At 39.1% G+C, this 12,136-nt stretch overlaps 1 protein-coding gene across 1 annotated transcript in view; it reads left to right on the top strand.

Annotated features, from left to right (window-relative positions):
* The first annotated feature begins 782 nt into the window (after positions 1–782).
* Positions 783–12,136, top strand: part of LOC141496823 (ribosyldihydronicotinamide dehydrogenase [quinone]-like) — a 26,926-nt gene continuing 15,572 nt past the window's right edge. The window contains exons 1-3 of the mRNA XM_074199412.1: positions 783–1,374; positions 7,110–7,272; positions 11,907–12,071. Coding sequence (XP_074055513.1) covers positions 7,209–7,272; positions 11,907–12,071 — 229 coding nt within the window. The 5' untranslated portion in view covers positions 783–1,374; positions 7,110–7,208. The remainder of the gene's footprint in view (positions 1,375–7,109; positions 7,273–11,906; positions 12,072–12,136) is intronic.

Genomic DNA, 12,136 nt, shown 5'->3' with positions numbered 1-12,136 from the left:
GGGGGTAGTTAAGTGGTACAGTGGATAGAGCATCGGAGCTGAGGTCAAGAGGACCTGAATTAAAATGCGGTCTCAGACATTTAATAATCACCTTGCTGTGTGACCCTGGGCAAGTCACTTAACCCCATTGCTGTGCAAAAATGTAAAAAATTGTATTTCCTGGAACAACTCCAAAGAAACTCTGAGTTAAAGAGAAAAGGTGAACTTCTAAGAGCAGATTCCTATGATTGAAATTAATTTATGAAAACCCAGTCTTCTGGGATCTTGGTTATAGGTTACTTTTACTAAGTAACTCCATTGAAACCTTTTCTTTGAACAAAGAACCTTTGGCTGACAAAGAAAAATAATGGGGAGAGGGGGCTCAAGTAGTGGGGATAAGTTGTTAGTTTGAGTGGATGGAGGCAGAGTATCTATCTACCTCACATTTTAGGGAGGAAACCCTTACTGGATCAGGGAGAGGTCAACTGCTACAAGCAGAATTTGGTGTGATTTGCTGTTTGTTTTCCAAATATTCATTGCCATCCTGACCTGGAGAGTGTGAAGAGCAAACAAGCAAGTATTTGTATCTGTATGGATCGATCAGTCAGTCAATCAGCCAAGTTTAAAGCACTAGACTAATTAGGCTACTCCCTCTCCAGATTTCAGATAATCTGGCTTCCTTACACTCAACTCAGACGGATAGATTGTTCTTCTCCCACTGAATAACCAGCCCTGCCACAACTTGCCCCATTTTAGATGCCAGGGATCCGCCCTGGTTAGGAATTCTTAAAGGATGACCTCTATTGATCCTTAGGGCATAGAGTAAACAGTCATATCGACTTTAAAAACGTCTTTAGATTTCTTCACTCATCTCATTCTCACTTTCTTATTTCCACTAAAATATAATGGCCCAACAGCCAGCAAATGCGGCGCAGCCGCGGCTCGGCGGCCGCGGCTCCCGGCTCCTTCCCACCGTGCTCAGCAGCACCCCCGACGAGGGATCCCAAGGGAGACCCGGCAAGGTGATGGCCTGAGCGAGCGATCCCCGATCCATCTCCCTGGCGCTGAGAAACCAAGGAACCAGTCGAGTCTGAGGACCCGCATCAGTTTTCAGGCAGAACTAGTTGCAACAGACGGAAGCCTCCGCCGCCCTTCTCAGCCAGTCAGTTCAAGCGAGCCCGGGGGTGCCTTGGGGGTAGAGGGCCCTGGAGGCACGCTGCCCCGCTGCCCCGCTGCCCCGCTGCCCCGCTGCCCCGCTGCCCCGCTGCCCCGCTGCGTCAGAAACCCGCCCCCGATGGGCAGTATCGCTGGGAGGATCCCAGGATTTGTGAGCGGGGAAGGCCGAGCAGTAGGAGCAGATTTTCCCTTTGCGATTTTTGCGTTGCTTGTGGGCTGGTAAGTCTGGTGCCTCGTGAATGCCTGTCTGATGCTCCTTCTCCCCGCCCGACACAGACACAGACTCAGACTCAGACACAGGCACAGACACAGACACAGACTCAGACACAGACTCAGACTCAGACACAGACACAGACACAGACACAGGCTCAGGCTCAGGCTCAGGCTCAGGCTCAGGCACAGGCACAGGCACATACTCAGACACAGACACAGACACAGACACAGACACAGACACAGACACAGACACAGACACAAACATATACTCAGACACACACTAAGACACACACACACACACAGACAGACACACACAGAGACACACACTCCACAGACACAGACACACACTCAGACACAAAGACACACACTCAGACACAGACACAGGAACAGGAACAGGCACAGACACAGACACATACTCAGACACAAAGACACAGACACAGACACACAGATAGACACACACTCAGACACAAAGACACAGACACACACAGACACAGACACAAACATACACTCTCTGGAGATATTCTCCAGTTTGTCTTATATGAATATTTTGTTTGTATGTTATCACTTTTGTTATGAGGTCCTTGAGGACAGAAACTGTTTTTTATCTTTTTTTCTCTCTTCAGTGCTAGCAGAATGCCTGCCATATAATGAATACTTGATAAATGTTAATTTGACTTGATGATAATGAACAATACTACCTATAAGACATTCTATCAAGGGCTAAGGATACAAAGACAAAAAAAAAATGAAATGTGCTCTCCACCATTGAGGAGTTTATACTATATTGAGCCCCAAGGAGACTTTAACAAATATTTGCAAGGACTGATTGCCCATTTTTCTCCTGCTGCTGTCACTGAACTAAAGAAGATGGCACTTAATCTGTTTGCCTGTTTCCTCATCTGTAAAATGAGGATAATAATAGCATTATGAAGGATGTCAATTATATTAAAAATAAAAAATGTAATTTTTTTCCCCATGTAAGGTCATAGACCCCTTTAAATATATCCATGGACCCCTTGGAGTTCTATAAACCTAGAGTTAAGAACCCTTGTCCTAAATAGTCTTTAGTTTATTTCAAATCCTTGATCTTAGGATCCTACAGGCCTTTGTGTGTCTCATTTCTTCCATCTGCCCAACATGTTTTAAGGTGGCTACAGCTGTCCCCTCCCATCAGAATCCAGGGATCTAGTTTACATTGGTCATGCTTAAATCAATTGATCAATCAACATTTATTAAGTGCCAGCATTGTGCTAAGCTCTGGGTCACAGGGAGGCTAATCCCTCAGATATATTTCAGTTTTCCTAAATTTTTGACCCTTCTCAATGCTCATAAGGATTTGGGAGTCCTAGCCCAAACCTATCAAGCACCTATACAACTGGAAGATCCTGGATTCTTGTGAGTGTGATGCTCTCATTAGATATCAGGTACTTCTGATGCTTTTCTTGATTTCATATTGTAAGAATACCTGTCTGGGTTCTTGGAGTTGTGTTTGTTTATTTTTTTTAATGTAAAATGGATGATTGATTATCAAAATGTTAACTTTTTTGTTCTAATTTTTATTGGTATATTTTGTTTTTGTATCACCTTCTCCATCCTTCTTCCAAAAAGGATGAGTTAGATATTGAATTTCATAAATGAAGATGATTCAGACATAGTCTAAGGAGGCATGAACCTTGAGTTTATTACAGGGAGGGAAGGATTGGTTTCTGCATGGTAATCATGAAACTTATTAATTAAAAGCTTCAAGAGACATGATAGACCATTCAGTCTAATCTCTCACATTTTATAAATTAAGCCAGAAAAATTCAGTGATTTATACAAGTTCACAGAGGCAGAAGCATGGCTGGGTTTTGAACACAGTTCCTTTGATTTCAAATCTAATATTCTTTCCACTGCTCCATAGAAATTATACTGAATGACCATTTTCTATACCAGGCTATTTTAAAAATCAGTTATTTGATTATTTTTCTTTTTATTTTGTAATTAACATAAACTTATTCTATTTTTCTCCTACTCCCAATTTAAAAGAGAGGGGGAAATCCTTATAATAAATATACACAGTCAAACAAAACAAATTCCTATTTTATTCATGTTCCAAAATGCAAGTTTCATTCTGTCTCCTGAATCCATTGCTTCTCTGTTAGGAGATGGGCAGTATTGTTCATTATCATCAAGTCAAATTAACATTTATCAAGTATTCATTATATGGCAGGCATTCTGCTAGCACTGAAGAGAGAAAAAAAGATAAAAAACAGTTTCTGTCCTCAAGGACCTCATAACAAAAGTGATAACATACAAACAAAATATTCATATAAGACAAACTGGAGAATATCTCAGAATTACCCTACAGAAATGAGGGGAACCTCGGTCCTTTGAGGGTCATTGCATTGGCATAGTTTTTATGTCTATCAAATGTGATTGTCTTTATTATTATATAAATTATTCTTCTGGCTCTGCCCCCCTTCATTTTGCATCAAGTCATACAAGTCCTCCCAGTTCTCTGAAACTGACCCTTTGCCCATTTCTTAGAGTGCAATAGTATTCTATTTACATTCATACATCATAATTCGTCCAACCATTCATGACCAGTAATTTTTTGAAAGCTTATGAAGGAAAGAAAAGGACCAGAAGAAAGTTAACCACATGGGATTCAAGAACTTGTAAAATATTAAAGTGAAAAGGGACTCTAAATGATAAAGAAGTCAATCTTTTCATTTTACAGATGAGGAAGTAGAAGTCCATAGAAATGAAATTACTTTGAACTCATGGTCATTGCCCCTTTAACACTGAACTGGTTAACCATAGAACCAGTGTGTATGCATATGGTTATAATGTATTTATATATATTTGTATCTACTCTACAATGCATGTATACATGTGTGTATACATATATACAATGCATGAAAATACATGTATGCTCATATACAAAGTAATGCACCTATGCATTTATGTGTATACACCTATATAATACCTGCATATATAGCTATGTTTATACAATACATATATGTGTATGTTTGTATACTCATATACAATGCATGTATGTAAGTATATATGTATACACACATACACCTTTATAATGGCCATCCTACTGTTTCTTGACCATTTACTCTCCATTTCTATTCTCCTTCCTTGGCACTGGCTCTCCTTCAGACCTTCAATGCCTTTTTTTCACCTTCATAGGGTGGCTTATCCAACCTTCTTTAAACCTCAGTTCAAACCACACCTTTTACCTTTCCACACCTTTTTTACCTTTCCCATGGTGCCATCCTCTCTATGACTCCCTATGCAGTTTTACTGGCAAAGATACTGAGTGGTTTACTATTTCTTTCTCAGCTCATCTAACAGGTGAGAAACTGAGGTAAACATGTCACACAGCTAGTAAGTATCTTAGGCCAAATTTGCACTCAGGTCTTCTTGATTCCAGGTCCAGTGTTCTGTGTACCATGCCACCACCTAGCAGCCCTAGATTCCCTTACTAGGATCTCATACATACCTAGTTATTTTCATATTTCTTTCACCCATTAGAATGGAAGCTCCTTGATGTCGGGGGCTGTTTGTGTTTTTTCAACACAACAAAATACCTGATATACATAAATATATATATATATATATACATATATATATATGTAAATACTTAGTAAAAAATTTGCTCACTGGCTGACTCTATTTTGCCTGGGCCTTCTTAAGTTTCAATTTGTAGTCTTTCATCTTGTGGCTTTTCCCATCCTTTATTATGATTCAACAAGTCTGTCTCTATCTATCTATCCATCATCTGTCTATCTATCTTCACTATTTATCATCATTATATCTGAATTCAATCACTCTATCTCTGCCTATTTAATCTGTCATGCCATTCTATTTACCTACCTATCTTATCTATCCATCTATTCATCCATCCATCCATCCATCCATCCATCCATCCATCCATCCATCCATCATCTGTCTGATTATCCATCCATCATTCTATAATTCTATCTATCCTTATATCTCTTCTATCATTCTCTCTACTTATCTATCATTCCATTTATCCATTTTTCTATTCTATCATTTTATCTCTATCCTTCATTCTATTCTATTGTTCTATCTACCCATCTACCTACCTTCTATCTCTATCATTCTATCTCCTATATTCTATCATTTTATCTATTCACCTATCTCTATCATTCTACTCTATATCAATTCTATCATTCTACCTATCTTTATCTATCTATAAACTATTCTATCACTCTGTTACCTATCATTCTATTCTATCTAAATCTATTCTATTATCCTATTTATCATTCTATGTATCTATCTATCTATTCTATCTATATCTATTCAATCATTCTGTCTATATATCTGCCTTTCTATCTATCTGTCTGTCTATATTCTGTCTATAAATCTGTCTGTCTATATGTAGCAATCTGGTTTTTTGTTTATTTTTAGTTTTTACAAAGAAATAATTACTTCAAAATGTATAATTATAAATACACAAATTACTTCCCCCACACTTGGGGGATATAATCCCTCTCCCTCCTTGAATATGACTACCTCAGTCTCCAAAGAGAGGAAGGGGATTAGATTCACAATTTAGCTCATTTCTATAGAGCACAGTCATAAATTCCAAGTCCCAAGTTCCCCTTGGGCTTAAGTCTCAGGCCCCTGGTTTCTCCCAGCTTCCAAGCTTCTTGACTTCAAGATCATCATACAATATACTAGCTACTTTTTTCCTTTTTAATTTTTATCTCATTATTCAGTGAGGGCCTATGTTTTCTTTTTCTTTTCTTTTTTTTGCAAAACAATGTAGTTAAATAACTTGCTTAAGGTCGCACAGCTAGGCAATTATTAAATGCCTGAGGCCATATTTGAACTCAAGTCCTCCCTATTCCAGGGTTGGTGCTCTACCCACCATGCCACCTAGATGCCCCAAGGGCCTTCATTTTCTTTTTAAAAAAATTTTATTTTTATTTAAGGCAATGGGGTTGGGTTTGAGTGACTTGCCCAAGGTCACACAACTAGGAAATTATTAAATGTCTGAGGCGATATTTGAACTCAGGTCTTCCTTATTCCAGGGTTGGTGCTCTATCCATAGGGCCTACATTTTTTTTAGTTTTTTTTTTGCAAGGCAATAGGCTTAAGTGACTTGCCCAAGGCCACACAGCTAGGTAATTATTAAGTGTCTGAGACCAGATTTGAACCCAGGTACTCCTGACTCCAAGGCTAGTGCTCCATCCACTACGCCACCTAGCTGCCCTGGTCTACATTTTCAATGGAAAGATCACTAGATTGGAATCAAGGAATCTGGGTTCAAATCCCACTTCATTTTCTACCTGTGATGTCATATATGCCACTTTCCTGTTCTGGACCTTGATTTTCTCATCTATAAAAATGGAAAAATCAGACGGTCTCTAAAATCTCCTTGATCAAAATTTGTGATCCCAGTGAACCCATAGAGGAATCACCCACCATTAATCTTCATTCTGTCACCCTATGCACAGTCAAGGAGTCTTTGCAAAACCACTCAGTTGCTCCATTTGGAATCTGCTCTGTGTTTTTGTGTTTGTGTATATATGTGTATGTCCCTTCCCCCATACCTTCTAAAAGCTCTCCCAGGACCCACCTCTTCCTGTCATCAGCCACCAGCCACTCACTAGCCACATTGTATCAGTTGAGGAACATTTCCTCATCCCCACTCTCCACTGCTATTGGTTCCTTCTCCATGAGCACATGCTTTTTTCCCCTTTTTTTCCCCTTCTTTCTAGACCATTAACTTCCCCAAAACTGTGCAGAGTGAAAGTGTGGGCAAGGTGTCCTCAGCCTGACCTGAAGCGCAGCATTTGCACAGAGTTCTTATCTCTGCCATGAGTGGGACAGTGAGTGGGACATCGGTGGGGTTGGAGGCAGCTCAGCCCTGGGGAACAGCAGGTAAGAAGAGGTGCCTTTTTTCAGTCAGGTTGAAAAATATTAGGAATTAGAGTAACTCCTACTTTTCAGAAACTTCCTTTCCCCCATAAATATACAACAGCTCTGTAGTCTGAAAGAATTTAATTGTGTGTGTGTGTGTGTGTGTGTGTGTGTGTGTGTGTGTGTGTGTGTTCTTATCAGAGCTCAGCCAGAACCCAGAAAAAATCAGTAATTTAATATTTTAGCCTCAGATACCCCTGGCTCTAACTTAAGTATATATATATATATATATATATATTCTTTATTAATCACCTCCTAAACTACAGTCTTCTTAGATGTGGCAGAGAATCTCATGTCATCCAAATGCTTTATCCTTTTGTAGGTAAGGATAATTGAATTTCTAAGAAGAGCCAATACCAACTTTCCCCCCAAGGATTTCCAAAGAATATTCTAAATTGTAATCCTGCAGAGCCTGGCTGGATTCCCCAATCCCTGGACCTTTTGCAGCTTGGTATACTGCAATGAGCAGTGAACTTGGGATGGGGAAGAAAGATCTGGGTTAAAATCCCACCAAACACTTATTAACAGTATGGACCCAGAAAATTCTCTTAACCTTGCTTTCTAGAAATTTTTCTTAAACACACTTTCTAGAAAATTTTCTTAATCTCACTTTCTAGAAAATTCTCTTTACTTTCTAAGAAAATTCCCTTGCCCTTACTTTCTAGGGCAGTTCCCTAGAAATTCCCTTAGATTTACTTTCTGGAAGGTTCCCATAGCCTTGCTTTCTAGAAAATTCACTTAACCTCCCTGCCCACATGGCTGATAATAAGAGTGCCTGCCTTAAGAGGATTGCTTTGAGAATTAAATGAGATCATATCCCTAAAGTGTTTTGCAGACATCAAAGCCTATATAAATGTTAACTAGCAAGAGTAATGATAATTATAACCTCTCTGAACCCTCAACTTTTTTGTGAAATGGAAAAAAATAATTCCCCATATTTGGCAGGGCCATGGTGAAGATCAATGAGATAATTTCTCTAAGCTTTAAAGTAGCATAGAATGGGATTATTATTTTATTGGTTATGATACAGATAAAATGCAGCAAATGTTTATTAAGTGTGTACTCTGTGTGAAACATTGTGATAATTGCTGGGGTTGCAAATACTAGCAAGCAAAATGATCCTTTCCCTCAAAGAGATTTTAACATTTATCTAAGGGGGTGGGGGGGGGAGACAACAGGTAAAGGGGAAGGGGGAAGGCACCCTAGAGGCATGGCCAGACCTGGATAATCTTAGAAATCAGAGCCCAGTGCAATACTAGGGTCAGAATCCAAGGATGTGGTGAAAAAGAGGTAGAGATGGAGAAGGACTTTGCCCAGATGGGCAGGGGCCACTAGCAGGCAGTAAGTCTGGAATCCGTAAGACCTGAGTTCCTATGCCCCTCAGACATTTAACCCTACAAATCACTCATATAGATGGGGACCATCATGACACCTGCCTCCTGGCTTTCTTGTAATGACTGAATGAAATAGAAGTGCCTTATATTTAATTCTCACAGCAACCCTATTTTACAGATGGGTAAACTGAGGCAGAAGCCCTTTACCTTTACTTCTCCCAACAGTCTAGGCAGTAGGTCTGGGGGAAAAGGAGAGAAGAACTGATTTGCCTAGTCCAGCCTAAATTGTTAGTTTCTCCCAAGAGTCCTAGCCAATCCCATCATCTTGGTTACCGAAATCCAATCAGGAGGCTTCTTACCAAGATGCAAATGAGCATAACTGGACTACCTGGGGGCAGGAGGTGGATTATCAAGTGCTCCAGACATACCTTACTATGGCCCTGTGATGATGATGATGTTTGTCCTTCATTCATGAAGATTTAGGTACACTTAGAGGCCAGTATAGAAAGGGGATGGCCAGAAAGTAAAGCAGAGACCTAGATAATCTCACTAATCAGAAGTGACTGGAAAGGGATGCTGTGCTAAATCAACAGCCTCACTTTCTCCTCCAGAATCATCTAGATCCAGGGGTCAGATATGAATCAAGATGACTGGAGATGGCCCTAGATGTGAGGCAGTCAAGGTTAAGTGATTTACCCAAGGTGATACAGCTAATAAGTGTCTGAGGCTGGATTTGAACTCAGGTCCCCCTGATTCTAGGACTGGTGCTCTATCCACTTGCACCACCTAGTAGTTTCTTTTTTAAAACATTTGTTGAAAGAGTGATCCAATAGATCCCTAGATGCTTTTTATTTTATTTTTAGGTTTTTGCAAGGCAAAGGGGGTTAAGTGGCTTGCCCAAGGCCACACAACTAGGTAATTAATTATTAAGTGTCTGAGGCCGGATTTGAATTCAAGTACACCTGACTCCAGGGCCTGTGTTCTATCCACTTCACCACCTAGCCACCCTCAGATCCCTAGATTCTTGAATTCATCAAAGGACCTCTTTTGGTCCACCCCCTTATGCTAGCTTCCATTTTCTGAGTATAATCCATTCCTATGTCTCTACAATGAGTGAAAACTTCGGACAAGGAGACTGGATCAAAATAGTTCAGTCTCCGAGAGGAGATGACACAGCAGAAGGAACCAGGGCTATCTTTGGCTTCTGTAAAAGAAACCAAACTTCTAGGAATAAAGAGCCTGATAGTCTGCCTCTGTATTTTCCCCAAGTGAGACCATTTCTGTTGGATAGGGATCAATTCTGAGAGCCACAGTTGAAAAGGGACTGAAGTGTGTCCAGAGGAGGATGACTGGCAGGGTGATGAAGGATCTGGAGTTGTGCAAGGATTGATTAGTTGAAGAAACTGGGGATGTTTAACCCAGAGAAGAGATAAGGTATAAGGGCAAAAGGCAACTAGTTGGAAAGACTTGGGTTCGAATTTAGCCTCTGTGACATCTGTTTGCCTCAGTTTAACAGTATTAAAAGGGGCATAATAATAGTCCCTGCCTTCCAGGGTTGTTGTGAGAAAGAAATAAGATAATATTTGTATAGTGCTTAGCATTTTATGTGCTATATATAGTAGTCACATAGTATATAGTAGGTGCTAAATAAATTCTCCCCCTTTCTGTTCCTTTGAAGGTCTGTCAAATTTGGGCTCACTAAGCAGAACTATAAACACTTGTTAAAAGGGCAAAAAGGAAAGTTTAGATTTGTTAGGAAAGTGTGTTTATACACAAATAGATAATTTTTATATCTTGTTAGGAAAGGTATATGTATATATGCATGGAGAGATATAGGTGCATATCTATCCATGCTATCTGTCTATCTAAAATATGTATATGTGTATACATATATATTTATATACATATATTCATATGATTATGTACCACTACAATCTTATACACATACATGCTATATGTATACTTTATATAATAAATACATGCATAATATATAAGTACATAAATATGAATATTTATACTGATATATTACATTCCATATTTATATAAATGTACACATGCAAATATATGTGTATATGTGTGTGAATATATGAAATGTATATGTATTTCATTTACATGTTTATATATATATATATGTATATCTATATGAAATGTGCACATACACACCATAATTAGAGCTCTCCAAAAGTAGAATGGAGATCAAAAGTATTGGGTTCCCCCTCCTTGGAAGTCTTCAAAAAAAGTCTCTATGACTTAATTTCTGTTTGCCTCAGTGCCCCCATCTGTAAAAGGGGAGTAATAATAGTAAAAATAGTAATACTATTTGCCAGGGTTGTTAGAAGACTAAAATGAGATGATTATAAAGCACTTAGAACAGGATCTATATAAATGTTAGATATTGTTACTATTATTTCTGCTACTCCTGACTCTCAATATCACATACTGGAGAGTGATTATAGAAAAGCCCAGCTTCTTTTTTCTGATGTTAGAAAATAGGAATTCATAAAATCAACTTATAACCTAAACCTATATCAAATTTTTATAGTATATAATTATATTTTGAGACAACATTTTTGTCTTCTCAACCCTAGTACCTAGCAGAGCACCTTTAATACATAGGCATATAATCAAAGCTTGGGTCAATTTATTTGTATAAAATTCAGGTCAAGGGCTAATGGGACCACCTTAGAAATTATCTAGTTCCCATTTATCAGATGAGAAAAATGAACCTGAGATAGGTTTTGACCCACTGTATTTTTCATTCTTTATGTTAATCATCCATGTAATGGTAGGGATCTAATGAACTTTTGTGCTTTGAGTGTGACTGGAAAAAAATTGCCAAGGATAGGCCATTGGTTAATAATAGCCAGCATTTATCTAACACTTCAAGGTTCGCAGAGTTATTATCACAACAATCCTGTGGGTTATCACCATTTTATAGATGAAGAAACTGAGGCAGAGAGAAGTTAAGTGACTTGCCCAGAGTCACTCAACTATTATGTTTCATAATTAGGATCTAACTTAGGTCTTCCTGACTCCAAAATTCAGTACTCTAGTCACTGCATCACTGATTAGTTTTGGATGTTTTGCTTCAGATCTTGAAGCTTCCCTTGGTGAATAAAGATATGCTGTAATAAAAGTCTGCTTGCTTTATATATTACTTATCTCTCTGATGATTTTGTGAATGCTCCCTCTATGTCCTGTAGCTGTTGTTAAGAACCAGGACCATTCCTCAAAGAAAATTCCCCCCCCCCTCTGATCCAGGGAAAAGAGTCCTCATTGTCTATGCGCATCAGGAGCCCAAGTCTATGAACGGATCCTTGAAGGATGCAGCGGTGGCTGAACTGAGCCACCAGGGCTGCCAAGTCACCGTGTCTGACCTGTACGCGATGAACTTTGAGCCACGGGCCACAAAGAAAGATTTTGAAGGTGAGTCATCAGATCAATCAATACATAATCACCAATCAAAACCTTTTTATGAGGGTAGTTTTGTC

This window comes from Macrotis lagotis, chromosome X (assembly GCF_037893015.1).
Source record: "Macrotis lagotis isolate mMagLag1 chromosome X, bilby.v1.9.chrom.fasta, whole genome shotgun sequence".
Lineage (NCBI taxonomy): Eukaryota > Metazoa > Chordata > Mammalia > Peramelemorphia > Peramelidae > Macrotis > Macrotis lagotis.
This window is presented reverse-complemented; position numbering and strand designations above follow the sequence as displayed.